Here is a 16,944-nt window from a genome sequence, read left to right as displayed (position 1 = left end):
GGTAGTGCATTATGGAGCGACGTCATGGAGGGGTGGAGAATTTTTCTAAAGGTGTCTTATTCCAAGCGGGATATGGAAACTCAATTTACTTTTGGGTAAGAATGTTAAGCGACCAATATGGAATCATCTTTGGTGTTGCCTCCAATAAGGATACTTGTGGATAGAGGTGAAGGTGGTGTTGTGTGTCAGCTCAAGAAGGGGTTTAAGGGATTCAGAGATTACAAATTTCCGATGGCTACTAGTTATCAAGAATAGATGAAGTTGGAGAAGCTGCTTCCATATATGGATCTTATTTTGGAAGAACTTGATTGTGGGATAGACCCACGATGAAGTCATTCTATGGGTACTAGGCAAAAGTCCAGTCATGAAGGTCATGAAGCTTGATGAGGTAATTGCTAATTTGCCACATAGGAAGGGTATGGATTCCTTCTAAAACTTTTTGGTTAGCGATCTTCACTTGGTTTGCTTATCTAAGGTGCGTTCAATCCCCTGACAAGCTAAATACCAAAGGTATGAAAATCGACAACGTTTGCTCACTTTCTAAAGGAAGTGAGGAGTATTATCATGTTATAATCTGGTGTCTAGCCAAGAGGATGTGGGAAGTATTCTTTTTCATTCAACAACCTGTGGATATTGCCCGATCAGATCAAGAGGCACTTGGAGGTGATATTTTAGCAATTGTCTATCTCCAAAGACAATTGTTTACCTAGAGCAATTGTTTGTATTGTTTGGAATTTAAGGAACTGAAGACTCCATTTAATGGAAGTGAAGGAGACTCCATTTAATTGGTCAAGGGGTGTGGGAGGATTGACAGATTTGAGGTTCCAGACTTTATTATCAATTGTGATTCTATTGTATTGTAACTTTCTACCATTGCAGGTTTGGGTGGAGGTTGTAATTTCAAAGCTTAGAATCTTGCTAGGCGGGGAGAACCTTTAATGTAATAGGATCTCTCTTTAAAATTAATGGAATTTCATTATTTATTGCTCAAAAGAAGAAAAAAAAAGGAACCTTGTCCATAGAGATGCTTATGTATTGTAAATAAGATTTACAACTTTAGGTTTAACGTGTAAATCTTTTGTTCAACTTTTTATGTTATGCAATACTTATTTTTGGGCAGTTGGCGGTGAGACAAAATTCGCATCCTTTTAAAAATACCCACCTTTAGAGTGAGGTGCATGGTTTTCATTAAGAACTGGTGGATTCAGATGAAACAAATGCAAGATCTTCACAATTCTCCTATTTTTCTATGCTTTACTGAGTGTAGGATGTACTGTGTGGCTTCTTCCAGATTGTTTTTGGACAGTGTGCTGTTGGCGGTTGAAATTTGGTGATTGGCAACTGCAATAGTGATTAAAGCAAGGCATTGACATTTGGGTTTTATATTTTTATGTGGCGAGTCAGTTAATTATTTCTCAGAAATTAGCCATTATAATATTGAGTTAGAATTTGTGGACAGACTTGTCCACAAACAACACATTTCTATTGGTTAAATTTATTTTCGTCAGTAATACAGTATTTTTTGGGCAGTAATACAATTTTTTTGGGCAGCCACTCCACCAATAAAAAACTGAGGTCTTGTGGACAACAAACAGTTCCTATCCACAAACTTATTATGCATAACATTTCATATTATAATCTTAGTAAGTGTGGAAATTTGTGGAGAATTTGGATTGTAGTGGTTGGAAATTGAAAGTTGGTAATATTGGGGAAGGATAAAATGAGCCGAATTTGACTTTTTGGTAATTATAATATGAGCATGTCTTCAGTGCGCGTGATGTATGGCTACGCACAATTCCTGACCACATATTTTCCAACCCGTAACCGGTAGCCGAAGTGCCCACCTAAGGGTAGCGTTGGCATTTCACATATTTTCATTCATCCCCAATTTATCGTATTTTCTATTCTTCTCAATTAGATTGCGCGCCCAAATCTTCTCACCCCTTTCACCTCTTCTTAAATTCATGGTCAATCATTTACTTCTTTCACTCTCTAAAGTTTACAGCAAGAAAGTAGAGCAAAAAAGAGTGACAGCAACCAACAACACTACACGGCTTGAATACGTTCGAACATTGAGGTTAGTTTATCATCCAATCACTGAAGTCGATTTAATCTTTCCTCTTCTCTTTAAGGTACATTAGAATTTTTCATATTTAGGTCGTTTGTACTAAAAAAAGTTTTCTTTATTTAGGTAGGCACTCCTATGACGAATCGAATAAGGCGATGACGAAGAGTTTCTTAGAAGTCTATGTTTCCAAAGTTTTGGGTATGATGAAAGTGATTCTCTGGATGTGGAATCAACTGTTTCCCTGATGGAGAATGAAAATATTGACAGTAGTGATAGCGATGCTGAAGAGTCTCATACATATAGGGCTTATATAGAAGACAAAGCAACATTTTTATCTATGCAGTTCAAGACCTCGGACGAGGCCTACACTATTTATAATGAGTATGCCAAATCAGTTGGATTCAGTGTTCGTAAGGATGTTTATAGAATTCATCCAAATGGAGTTGCTATTAAGTGGAGATTTGTGTGTTCATCCCAAAGTTAACGACATGCAGATAAACTCCAATCGATGACACCCAAAAGAACATCCAGACAGGCCACTAGGTTCAATTGTAAAGCCTGCATTGTTGTTGTTTTTGATTCTGAAGCAAAGTTTTGGACTGTGAAAGAGTTTATTGGGGAACACACACATCCACTTGTATGCGGTATCCGAAGTTCAATGTTTCTAACCCGGTCACATAGAAATGTGAGTCGAGAAGCGTTGGAATTTGCTACGTGCCTAAATGATGTCGGTGTTCATAAATGCCAAGTGATGGGTCACTATGCACATATAGCTGGAGGTTTCCTTAATGTTGGTTTTATGAAAAAAGACTTGTATAACAAAATGGGAAAAGAGAGGAGAAGTCGTTGTATTGATGGCAACGCCAACACACTGCTTGCCAACTTAGAGGACAAGGTGAAGTTAGATCCTTTATTTCATTACAACTATGAGTTAAATGCGAGTGGGCAGTTGGCTGGGCTGTTTTGGGTGGATTCCACCTCCTGCCTGGATTACTGTAGCTTTGGTGATGTGTTGTTGTTTGATTCAACGTACAGGAGCAATCAGTACCAGATGCCGATCGTTGTGTTTGCTGGAATCAACAACCACCTACAGACTATAGTTTTTGGTTTTGCTATGATCATAAGTGGGTGCGACGACACTTATAAGTGGGTATTGAAATCATTTATTGACGCAATGTGTGGTGAACACCCTAAATCAGTCATTACTAATGGTGACGCAGCGATTCGTAAAGCTTTGAAATCTATTCATCCAGATTTGAAACACTGGCTGTGCTCTTGGCACGTATTGAAAAATTGCATCACCAATGTCAAAATCCCGGATTTGCAATTGAGTTCACTCTATTATGTTTATGAAATGTTCTCGGGAGAGTTGAAGAAAGGTGGAGACAAACTAGTGGAAAAATATGAAGTTAGTCATAACACATGGGTGATGAAGGTACGTAAGAAACGGGCGAAAGGGCAGAATCGTATCTTCATGGTGAGTTCTTTGGCGGTTGCAGAAGCAACCAACATTGCGAGTCTATTAACTCTATTATAAGACATCATGTTAAGCCCGGGATGTGGCTGCTTGAGCTATTTGGGAAAATGGAATTGGCAGTTGCAAATATCCATCACCGAGAGCACGAAGAAGAGGTAAGGACTGCAATGACAAAGCCTTTCATTGGTAGCCACTTGATTGAATATGCAAAGCAGGCAGAATCCATCAATACTCGAGCTGCTTTTCTTGCTTTTATGAAGCAGTTACAGGAGGAATCGATGTACACTGTAGAAGATAAACGTGATGTGGGTGACAATATTCGTGTATACACCATCAGCCATCATCTGAATAGGCAAAAAAAGACGAGTGTGGAATACAACCTTTTAGAGTAGGATGCTAGATGTTCATGTGGGCTATTTCAGTCGTTTGGATTTCCATGTAGACATATCATTTCAGTTTACAAACACGAGGACCTTCGTGAAATACCCAAGAGCTGTTTTTTAAGGAGATGGACACGAGTTGCTAAATCTGTCATTCCAAATAACGATCCAAGTTTTTCTTCGCAGGCTGCTTCCATTATTCGTCACAATGAGCTTATAGGGAAATGCAAGAAGATATGTTTGTGGGCCTCTCAAACAGCCAAAAACAGTGAAGTTTTTAAATCCATGTTATCATCTTTTTCTAGAGCTTTTGAAGGCAGTCCACAAGTTCCCTTTGAAATGCCTTATATTCCACCAGAAAGTGGTACAATGGATGGCATTCCATCTTCTAAAGGCATCGCCGAGGTAGGGATGCCTTTCATCCCACCTAAAACCGCCCATCGTCCATTTGTTAATGATCCACCACACGTAAAATCGAAGGGTAGGCCGCATAAATGTAGTAGATTGAAAGGTCAGAATGAGACAAGAAAAAAGAAGTGTGGCCACTGTGGTATCGTCGGGCACACAAGGCCAACATGTCCACTTTTGCATCCAAACGATGGGGGTAAGTTTCTTATACCGTTGCCACATTTCACTTGTCTGTTAACATTAAATAGTTACAAAAGTTTGTTGATTCTGATTTGTATTCGTCAATATCTTTCTTGTGGTGCACTTTTTACAGGTCCAAATGCTAAGCGCAACTATGTCGATCGTGCTGCAGGAGTTGCCGATGTGAGTGAGGATGATGACGGGTTAAATAGAGATACTGGATGTAAGTGATAATTTTGCGCGTTATCTTCTTTTTATAAACACAATAAAATGTTTCTTGTTTGTTATTTTCATGGGGTTCAAAGTAATGTTGCTTGTTTGGTGGGCGTAGTGGAAGTTGGTAATGAAGGAGGAGGATCTCGAAAGACCAAGCAATGTAGCAAGTGTCGATCTACGGAGCACACAAAGTGTAGGTGTCCTGATTTGGAAGGTATGACACAATTTTTACCGATGTAATTTTTCTAGTAGGGAGTAAACTAAACTTAGATTGTACCATTAGAGTGACTATTTTTCTCCTGTTGAACTTATAGCGTTTCCCGTGGATGAGGTTGGGAGGAAGGTTTCAGAGAAATTCAATGTTGGAAAGTTTTATAGTGACGACGGGAGAGTCTTTTTCCGTATTACGGATGGTTGGCGTTAGGAAAGAGGAGTACAATGCTGCTAAGCTTTAGAGCAGTTGTTGCTAATCTTCTAACAAGATTTTTGTAAGCATTTTTGTAATATCGCACAATGGTGAAGATTTCAAGATTGGCTTCTAAATTATTTTGTAGTGGTATCTATGATGATGTTTTTTCTTATTTTCTTTGGTTTAATCAATGAAATAGAGCAATATTCTATACGCTATATTGACAAGCATTGTTTGTATATTATGTTGTTTCTTATTGTTGGGATGTTGGGGTTGTCCCTCACCATGAGACAAGACCATCAGCAGACATATGTCGGTTCATAAATGGATCATCGTTCTTCTACGAGAAGGAGGAATATGCCATAAACAGTAACATAACATTCTGGTATGACAAATATAGTGTCATATTTATCTGTGATTGTAGTGTACTACCAAACGTATATATATTATAAAAGGTCACATAACATTCGAGTATGACATATATAGTATCATATCTATCAGTGAGTATCTAAAATTATATGACATAACTCCTAGGAGGTCGGAAGATCTAAAATTATTGTGAATATACCTCTTTGGTTCCTCCTCATTATGATGAGGACTTGCCTGATTAGTACTAATTACATTAATGAGATTAAGAAACCAATTCTTGATTGTAATGCGTGGGGAGAAAGGGACTATGAACATCTCATTATTCATAGCTACCGAACTATGAACAATTCTACTTTCCGGTATGTTTCTGTATACTGTACATACTACGAACAATCAATGTTCATAGTCATGAGCTATGAATATTCTTTCTTCATACCACAATTCGACTATGAACAATGATTGTTCATATTATTCAGTGATTGTTCATAGTTAGGTAGCTATGAACACTCAATGCTATGAACAATGAGTGTTGAGCTATGAACAATGAGTGTTCATACCACAATTGACTATGAACAATGATTGTTCATAGTCATGAGCTATGAACATTCTTTGTTCATACCACAATGGACTATGAACATAACGTAAGGAAGGTTGGAGCTTTGCAGAGGAATATGTCATATGTTAACATAACATTCTAGTATGACAAATATAGTGTTATATCTATCTGTGATTCTTATGATATATTACCAAACGAATATATTATAAAAACTGACATAACATTCGAGTATGACATATATAGTGTCATATCTATCAGCGATTCACATAACATTTGAGTATGACATATAGTATCATATATATCAGTGATTGTAGCGCTTATGACATACTACCAACTGTATTAAACTCATACTAGCATATATTATAAAAGTAACATAATATTCGAAAGTATGACATATATCTAATTGTGATTGCTAAACTTTATGAGACCCAACGATAAAACTCTTATTGACATAGCTTATAAAAGTGACATAACATTTGAGTATGACATATAGTCATATATATCGCTGATTGTAGCTTTATGACATACTACTACCAAGCGTATAAAACTCTTATTGACATACTATCCTCTTAAACAATTGTTTTATTGTACCATCCATAAAGTATGATATACTTTCTGTTTTATAGAACATGAGTACGATATACCATAAAGTATGATATACTACATCCTATATGACATTTTTATAACATATATCCATGCTTTTACAATGCAATACCGGTAGTAGGGTCACGCATTAATCGTACTCTATGAAATATTAACTTATGAGTAATACTTCGTCACACCCGATTGTCTCTCTACACACGGCAAATTTATTCAAAAAAAAACTGGTGCTGCTCTCTCCACACCCTATTTTTTGTTAATATGACCATTATAACCTTAAATAACTCTCAACTCTCTCCACACCCCATTTTTTGTTAATATGACCATTATAACCTTAAATAACTCTCTCCACACCCCATTGTAATTCAAACGAGCTCTTCACCGTACTTACTACTCCACGAACACTCCTACCACTCATGCTCTCTGAAATTTCTCCCCCTCCCTATGTTGTTCTCTTAGGTTAGTCTTAAGTTACCCACAAAATTGTTGTTATTCCCACCAAATTTTCACTTTAAGAATGGACTCATGTGCTGGAAGCAACGTTCAAGATAAATTCTCCCGCCAAAATCAAAATGATAACTTTGATTAGTGTTAAAAGTGACATGGAGTCAGCTTTAACACTACTGCAATCAAATTATTATTCCGATGATGAACTTTACAACAATGTTGAAATTAGTTATCCCGATATGACCGAATCATTTACAACAATTGAGGTAATAATGTAATTTGAAAGCTTGTATTTTTTATTTATTTTATCAATAACTTAGCAAAAAAAATTTTTCGTCAATAGTATCTAAGATCAAGGGTTTACGCAGGTCTTCGAAGATCGTCACTCGTTGATCCGATGGTGTTTGATAGTTGGTATGACTGTTGGAGTTGTGGTTGTGATATCAAGGTCTGATAATTCGGGACTTGAGCGAAGACCTAGAGTTTTCTTGAGTTGCGAAAGGAGGTGAAAATTTAGACCATCCGTAAAGCCGAAAATATTGAACAAAAAAACCAAAGAATATAGGCAATCCGGTTCAAAAGAAATGTGGTACATCCATTTGTGTTGAAAGGGAATTACTTAAAGCGAAGGTGGATGGATCTTGAGTGTTATGTGTGGAACTCATAATCATACTATTGGGGAGCATCTTATAGGTCGCGTGCATTAAATTCGGAAGGTTAAAAGTGAAGAAAAATTGATTGTTCAGATTTGTCTTTGAGTGGTGTTAAACCGCGATGAAATTTTACCCCTCTTGAAAGCAGAGAGATGACAATAATTTGTCAAACAAAAGCACTTTATACAATTATCGTCCACAAGAATCAGTTGGTTTGGTTGAGTGGAAGAAACCAAATGCAAGAATTTCTAAGAAATTTAGAAGAATTTGGGTACCACGAGTTTCATAGGGATAATCCGATAATAGGTGAATGTAGAGATTTGTTGTTTGCACATCCCCAATCAATTCATTTGGCAAAGTGTTTTCCCCGAGGTCATTGTCATGGATTGCATTACAAGGCGAATGTCTTCAAGATGCCATTGTTTGAAGTTGTTGGGTTCATATCCACGATGAAGACATTCTCGTATTGCTTTTGGGTATTTGGAGATTGAGAAAGAAGGTTCTTACCTATGGGTTTTGAAGAGGTTGCGTGATATTACGGACTACAAAGCTATACGTAAAGATAATTACGACCCGATTGTGAGTTGGCACTTATGAATGCGATAGCTATAGTGTTTTCTGAAGTTTGCACACTTCTTGTGTCGAGTTCACATCGGGAGGAACATCGAGACAAAGGCCAAAAAACATTTGAGAAATTTGTTGAGTATGAACAATTTATGTTTATGTTAAAAACGGTGATAACGGCTTTCGTCTTGAAGTTGAGTACTTGGAACACCTACGTTGTTTTAAACTTGAGTACGGAGATCATTATGGTGTTGTGGAATACATAGAAGACCGGTGGCTTTCGAAAGTACAAAGAAAGGTTTGTCTCGGCTTGGATAGATCTCCATATGCATTTTGGTACTTCTCGACGAAAGAACCGAATTGAAAGTATGCATTCCTCTTTGAAGAGGCATTTGTGTTCTAGCAATAATGGTAACTTCGCGAAACTTTAATTTGATTAATAATCTCGACAAACCAAGTGACGAGAAATTGAAAGTTCTTTTAATAGGAGCTTGAATCTCACGGGATCATCGTTACAAAAAAACACATATGTGCAACTTAGAGGGTACATTTTTAGAGATGCATTGGATTTGATAAAAAAAGAGCTAATAAGGTGCATTAGAGTTGGGGACGAGATGAAATTCGTTGTCGTTGTGTTTACAAGAGTATGTATGGGCTTCCTTGGCGCATGAGTTATGTGAAATTGTTCTAATTGGTAGGGAAGCATCCCCTTATCTTTGATACACCCTAGGTGGAGACAGCTTAGTAGCACTCGATTGATCTTCCTAATGGGTCCTTTAATATTCAGCCAGAGCTTAATGCATTCGAGGAAGAAGTTTGGTCGCTCTCGGATGAACAAAAGGTTTTGATGCTGAAAAAGTGTGTAGAACTAGGTGATCCAAAGGCAACTTTTCGGCGAGAGAGCCGGGTCAACACCAATGTGAGGGTAGGCCACGGAATAAAAATTGGTGTGAAGACTTGTAAAGATAAAAGGGACACAAAGAGAGCCTTCAACTTTTCGAGTATGCACAAACAGTTGAGGAACAAATTGTAACTCAAGAAAGCAAGAATAGTAAAGCCAAGAAGTTGGTACCATGCAAAAGAAAACCAAGAAGAACTCATATTCAAGTGTTTGTAGATTTACGATATTGGGTCTAATTGGGATGATGGGCTACGTGACTTAAATCCATTGATCTGAGACTTCATTGTGGATTGGCAAGATGTTGAACCGAATGGACATTGTGGATTTAAGCGATTGCCGCGATGCTTAGGGTCTAATAGGGGTGATGCATGGATTCTTGTGGAGGGCTCTTATGACAGAGTTGATTTCCCATGAGGCAGATTATACTTCAATGATGGGTGGAGAAGAGCGAAAAAAAGCGATCAAGAAAAATCTACGATGTACGAGTTCCATATCGATAAACCCTAAAGAATGGTTTGAACTTCCTTCAATGGGATTTTTAGCGCTAATACTTTTCGGTGTGTCCTTGTCGTCATTGGAGAGAAAGAATGTATGTCATACTTTCCTTTGTGGATTGCTCTGATCCACTTCGTGTCGGATAAGCGGCAATAGGCCACATTTGAGGAGGCACACATTTTGTGAAACTTCGTGCTTGAAGATGATAGTCCTATTCCGCCACTTGCTCCAGGGTGGGAGTCATTTGCATGGACAGAAGCTTGGGATTGGACAACTATAATGGAACCAAGGATCGTGAAGTGGTATAAAAGGGTTCCAAAAAATGTTATGGATTTAGACCTTTCGTAACTATCCTTGTATTGACAGGGTTTTTTGGCTTTAATATCTATTTTGTGTATGTGTATATACTGTCATAAATTGCAGAATGTATTAGAATATGTCAAAAATGGTATTAACTAGTTTTTGTTAAGTGCTCTGTAAATAGCATTAAAATGCAAGAATATGGTAAGTGCTTTGTCAGTTTAAGGTAGGAACCAAAGGCGTATCGAGCTTCAGGTGAGCTTTATCACTTGTGTTGTGACAAAAGAACAGCGCCTTTATAGCACAAAGTGAACGAGGGATTGATGATAAGAGCCCAAAACTGTAGTTTTAACCCTGTAACAGTCATACTTTTAGACCAATTATGTGAGTAATAATTAAGAGTTAACGATTCGTGTTTTTATGCATTTCAGGCTTCAAAGTCCATTATGTGCAGAAATGTGCCACTTTAGCGAGATAAAGGAGCAAAGGTCGGTTACTAAGGAGTTTCGTGATTAAAGGCCAAGATTCAAGAAGACAAAGCCTTTCTAATGCTCGGTCAAAAGCTGAAAAGTCGACGCGGGTAGAAACAGCACCCGAAGTCAGTAGAACGTCGAAGGCGATATCTTTGGACTCAGACCTCGGAATGGGGCCTACCTTATGTCAAAACGACTGGATCGGAAAGAGCTTTCCAATGGTCTAAGCCTTGATCCAATCAGAGGAGCAGAAGTAGACGAAAAGTCTGTTGAAGCTAACTGTAGCTGAAGAGGCCTTTTTGGACTGAAAGAATTGGGTTTTGGGCCTGATTCTCTGGCCCAAAACATGGCTCCAAGCCCATGCACGATTTTTGGATCTGAAAGTATAAAAACCAAAGCTTAACTCTTTGTTAATGGTAGATAGTTAGGTTAGAAAATAAAGGTAGCTTAGAATAGAAAGTAGCCATTAAAATAGCTTCTAGATCTAGATTTAATTGTTTTTAATTAAGTTTAGTTTCAAATCCAATTTTGGTTTTAGATTAAACTCTTAGAATCATTATTCTTAATTAGTTTGATAAATAAAATAGCTATTTGTCAATTTCGATTCTTGTCATTTACATTGTGTTAGACCTGATTTCATTTATTACTTGTTATTCAATTCTTAGTTATTAATTAGATTTTAATTATTGTTTAATTTATATTAGTAAATTTCAATTCTTTGTATTATGTTTAGTTTTAATTTAATCGGAAATGATTGCGTAATGATTCTCGGCTAAACCTCCATTGAGGGGGTTGAGAAGCCTTGATGAAAGTTTGACTCCGATTATCGTAGAGTCGTCGTAATTTCCTTTCCAATCTAGAAACGATTAGTTCACCATGAGAATGGGTTTAATCGTTCACATACTAGTTATGAATTGGTAGAAATGCCATGTGTAATTAGGGATTAGGAGAAACCATATTGTTCTACAAAGCAGTTCAGATTCGGATTACAACGATTCGTCGTTAATAGGATTAAGTCGAGTTAAGGTGGAATCAATCCCCCCTCTAACTCCTTATCATCGAATCAACGTAGCATTCCCATAGTTGTTACGATGTCGACTAGTTGCATCTTGTGGGTAGTTGCATCGTAGTCTAGTTGCCACTTCGTAAATCTCTCATTAGACTTTAGAGTTAAGAATACTTATACGTAGAGAACACAGCATGCGGAAGGACTAGGAGTGGAACGAATCACTCTACTCCACTATATCTCATAGGATTGAGAGTAGAAAACTTTGATAAAATATAGGCTCATAAGATAGTTTTAGTTTACTTACGTTTTGAGTTCATCGTTCATTTCGTAGGTAAACTATTCAATAGTCAGTTTATCAAATAGGCTCATTATATGTTTTATCAACTGATGGGTTCTAGAACAACCTATCTTAATTCGTAATAAGAATTCAGGACTGGCGAACTAGCAAGGATATTCCTGTCATACAGTAAATGCAAAGAGATTTTTTTTCTCTTGTAAACATAAGTCAGAGTATGTTTATGATGCTCTGCAGTATACTCTGAATCCTGTTTTTATAGCTAATTTTGGCACTTGTTTGAATTTGCATTAATTTAGTGAATTGGCAATGGAAAGAGCAACCCAGAGTCCAATACACATCTTAATCTCTAACAAATGTTTCTTAATCACGTTTTGCACAAACTTTTGTTTTTCAAACATTCTCTTATAACATTTTTTATAAAGTTTGGGATATCATATGTAGCAATGACTTCATGGAGATTACAATTATCATTAAACCCTAACTATCAATGTTCTAAACCGTCATTTTAAACATGCCTCCTCGAACACGAGGATGATCAAGCACCCAAACCCGAAAAAGAAAATGTAATGAAGTGCCACCAATTCCCATTGTTGACAACTCCTCCACTAGAAATTTCATTGCCAACCATTGTAGGCTTAGAGTAGGTTCATCTCTCTTTCATTTTGATTTAGTTATGACATTTTTAATGCTTGTTGAATGTTCTTAGAATTTGTTGTTCTCTGGCAAAAATTTGTAACTGATCGAAATATATTTTATGGCTATACCCTTATCTTATCTTCACTCTCTTATCTTATCTTCAATGCTACTCTATTGTCCTCCATACTACATAGTGGAATTTAAGTGTTCATACTCCTAGTGGCTCAAACAGGGGGGTATCTCAAATTGACCCATGAACATTCAGTGTTCATACTCCTAGTGGACTATTTACTTGAATGTTCATACTCTTGTTGGACTATGAACATTCGGTGTTCATAGTTGACGCCTTGATCTGATTTGCCAATGCATATGTCAATGAACTTGGCATATGATGCATATGTCAATAATTAACTGGAAAAGCGGGCAACAAAGTCGGAAAGACATGGACGCAGCCATATTTGATTGGAAACGTCAAAATAAGCATAACCCACGGCAAAGCATCCATCGTTTAGGCCTTCAAAATCACGTTTTTGCCATTTTAGGAAAGTTTTGTTTTTTCTATATCTTTTGATAGGAGAGTCCGTTTTCGATTTGGTCAGTTGGATTAGTTCTATTTTGATTAGTAGTTTCTTAATATGTGGTTATCTCAAAACTTTCCATTTTTGGAAAATTTCAAGTTTTGTGGTAATTAGGGTATTCCGCCTATACAAAAGCTGGTAATCCGTATTAGGGTTTTCCATTTTGGTTAGAGTTAATAATATTAAGAGTTACTTCTTTTGTTTCCATTGTTTGGTATTCCTTGTGTGTGAATCCACAAACCTTGAAGCCATTAATCCCTAGTATTTCACAAGAAATCAACAAGCTTTACTGTAGGTTGTGAAAATCTGCAACTTATAAGTTCTTCTCTACATCAATAATCCTATTGGACTACGAAAAATGAATGTTCATACTCTTGTTTGACTATGAACATTCAGTGTTCATACCATTGAATTATGAACAGTGAATGTTCATACTCTTGTTGGACTATGAGCGGTGAATGTTGCAAAACCACTTACGCACAAACCTCAAAAACCGACAAAACCTTTCGCATTCCCATGGCAGCAATGATAACTTCACAAACAAACCGCGCACATTTTTCAAAACCTAATTAAACAAACCAGCTGTCCAACACGTGTTCCAAAACTTTATTTTACCCTTCCTTTTTTCCTGGGCGGTACCGGTCAAAGAGCGGATAAAGGGGCGTGTAAGTACCCTCCGTTCTACACCCGAAGACAGTGTGTCCACACATCAGGTCGTGTTCCACCAGTTCGTACCAAGTCATCAGGTCGTTGTACCCTAAACACCAAACCTCTACAATTGATTAGGCTATTTCATTATGACTGCTATTTGATTAGGATTGCTACAAACAAAAAAATTGATTATGTTCTCGTTTAGTCATTAGCATATATCATTACCACTCTCTTCATTGATTGCTCCCCAACCGATATTAGGTGCTTTCGACTAGTTAGGGGAGTCGAATGACAACCCTCCTCTGTTCAGGTGCAAAGACGTATGAACACTAGGAGTATGAACACTGAATGTTCATAGTCCACTAGGAGTATGAACACTGAATATTCATAGTTCAACAAGAGTAAGAACATTCGGGATTCATAGTCCACTAGGAGTATGAACACTGAATGTTCATAGTCCAACCGTGATGATGCTGACAACGAAAATATTTGTTTAAACTTTTAAGTATGCGTATAATGTACTTCCCAAATGCAATTATAATTACGGATCCTTATATTTAAGAGTAAACATTATTGCATGTTACATTTTTGGTTTCAAAACTTGGAGTGGTGGGTAAATTTTAAGTGAGACACTGTATTGTATGTATGCCACAATGTAGTGTAGGCTGGTTATGAAGCTATTTTATCGCAGCTACCGTTTCATAGCCGTTGATTTCGGTTGAGGGAAAGCAACAGGCTATTCTCATGGATGATTTGTACTACAGGTGAAGGAATGCTACACTTGAAGAACTAGGATGTGATACTATCTCTGTACAATTTGGGAAAAACTCAAAACCAATTGTATATGCAGATCAAATATTTATTTTTTTCTACGATAATGTAGTTTTCCTGTGAGACAATGTAGTTTACCTATGCGATAATGTAGTATAAGTTCTATTCTATGTGCAACTAACTCATATTTATCTTATATTATAATGTTGTAATTTTTATCCTTATATTTAAGAATTTTAGCTTGTTGATACTGAATACTGTCAGAAGTCATTAAACCCTAAATACTGGAAAATCTTATCAATAAAAGACCACTCTACTCTATCATATATTCATATGCTTTAGGCATATCCATTTTAAGAGCTACAAAACCTTGTTTAAATTTCATATGTTTCATATTATGAAAAATCTCACTAGCCAAGCCTATATTATCTCCTATATTCCTACCTTTTATGAAAGCTCCTTGAAAAGGAGAGACAATCTTATTTATGTGAGCCTTTAATCTGTTAGCCAACGGCTTAGATATGATCTCTAAGATGTATCATCGCGGCAGGATGTGAGGGCCTTTGGATCGATGCCATTGATGCAATACACCGCAACCCCTATGGATGAGTGGCCATATATGAGGGTACCATACATACATCGCGCCTGATGGATTTAGCCCTAAAATTAAGGGAGCTTGTGCAAGTACTCTCTCCGTTACACACCGATAGGCGTGTCCACACATCAGGTCATGTTCCACCGGTTAGTACCAAGTCATCAGTCGTTGTCCCTAAACACCAAACCTCTACAATTGATTAAGCTATTTCATTATGACTGCTATTTGATTAGGACTGCTACAAACAAAAAAATTGATTATGTTCTCTTTTAACTGCAGTATAACCAAACTACATTGGCGTATAACCAAACTACATTGTTTATTTAAAGAACAAGCATCGATAGTAAGAACTAGAAAGATTGATTATGTTCTCGTTTTTCCAAAACTGTTGTTGGGAACTGCTGACGTATCCAACTAATTAAGGCTCTGAGAAGACGGCTCGAACAGTCACGCCATTTCCCAAAAAAGGTAATGATGGCAGTTCAATCTTATCTCATGTACATAAGAGATCTGGTGAGAGAACTTGCATTATCTCTTCTGCTACTTTTTTATGCATACTGAACCTTTTGATCTCCCGTTAGGGTTTGGCCAAAGCTTGAAACTTTTCATCTTTCTTGACCATGAACCACCTTCTTTGGTCACTTGTAAACGGAGATCTTTCCTCCCCGGACTTGATCCCGCTCAAAATTTCACATCCACGAAGATGTTGGGTGGGGAGGGGGGGAGGTTATCGATGAGTTGGCCTACAAAGGAAGTGGCGCTCATCACCATTGGTCAACTTAGGGCGGACTCACTCTTCCCCATCCATCCATTTTCACGAGTGTCGATTCACTTTAATCTTGCTCTTGGAGGCAAAAGCACCCTGTTTTTTACCGAACTGTTATGTATTCTGCCCTTCTTGCCAAGAGACTTGGATTCGCTCTGAACCGTTGGGTGTTTGATTATTTTTATGAGGTCCGGGGTATTCGAGGTCAGTCCTTCTACTACCTCAAGACAAGAGACAAGAACTCTCCGATTGTCTTTTTTGATGGAAAGCAGTATGACAAAGGCGACCACCTACTCCGTGTGCTGGGTAATGCGTGGGACGTTCGTCCTTCTGATGATGATGGTAAGCCTGTGGCAATTCCTGTTCCCAGAAAACACACCCATGCTCCAACCAGTAAGTTTTCTTACTCAGGTACTATATAACTTGATATAAGAGTCTTTTGCCTGAACTTCTTTGCTATTATTCCTTAGATGACTCTTCCTGGAAACAATTAAAAGCAACTGACGATGCTACGGTGAAGTTTATCAAGAAGATCCCCAGGGAACAACGGATGCCTTGGGTGATAGTTCCTGATCCCACCCGTCTTTCTGAATACTTCAACATGTCTACTGAAGAATTGCTGCAACTTGTTCCTGGCTTTTCCCCTTTTGGGATATGTACTGTGCATTCTGGGTGAACAATACTTCCCCCTCCTGTGGATCAGGGTGCTGGATTTCTTCCTCCTCCAGTTCAGGATGATTCCTCCTTAATTACTAGAAGAGGAGGAAACCGCAAGGAGAAGAGTTCTGTGGCCGCCTCTGGTGATACTGCGGCATTGGGCCCAATTCAGGAGCCTGCTGTCGGTGATGATAGTGTAATCATTGGTGGGAGAGGCCCTGAACTGCCTCGTGAACTGCTGGCTTCTAGTAATTTTAAAATGGAGGTGCGTGCGTCCAATCATCATAAAAATTTGAAGAGCCGATTACTCGCCGATATTGCCCCATCGGTAAGAAAATGAGATTTCCTCCTCTTATCGTGTATGAAGAAACACCTTTTAAGGTTCCTGCTACTATTCCCCCACCTGTTAAGTCTTGTAAGAACATAGCTGTACCCCTTCCAGTTCCGGATCCTACTACAGGTTCTGGTCAAACTGGTGAGAATGTCC

General features: G+C 37.8%; 1 protein-coding gene and 1 long non-coding RNA gene across 2 annotated transcripts; both read left to right on the top strand.

Moving 5' to 3' along the window:
- The first annotated feature begins 2,819 nt into the window (after window positions 1-2,819).
- LOC147510031 (protein FAR1-RELATED SEQUENCE 5-like) lies at window positions 2,820-3,937 on the top strand. Its single transcript, XM_086597987.1, has 2 exons — window positions 2,820-3,503; window positions 3,620-3,937. The coding sequence occupies exons 1-2, from the start codon at window positions 2,820-2,822 to the stop codon at window positions 3,935-3,937; spliced, it is 1,002 nt and encodes a 333-aa protein (XP_086454113.1).
- A 708-nt stretch (window positions 3,938-4,645) lies between these two features.
- On the top strand, window positions 4,646-5,275 carry LOC147510030 (uncharacterized). The gene is made up of 3 exons (XR_015216703.1): window positions 4,646-4,736; window positions 4,845-4,943; window positions 5,044-5,275. It is a non-coding gene; the product is annotated as an uncharacterized LOC147510030 (long non-coding RNA).
- The last annotated feature ends 11,669 nt before the right edge of the window (window positions 5,276-16,944 follow it).

The sequence above is a fragment of the Coptis chinensis genome, chromosome 3 (assembly GCF_015680905.1).
Source record: "Coptis chinensis isolate HL-2020 chromosome 3, ASM1568090v1, whole genome shotgun sequence".
NCBI classification, from domain to species: Eukaryota; Viridiplantae; Streptophyta; class Magnoliopsida; order Ranunculales; family Ranunculaceae; genus Coptis; species Coptis chinensis.
Note: the sequence above shows the minus strand (reverse complement) of the source record. Positions and strands in the feature narration are given on the sequence as shown.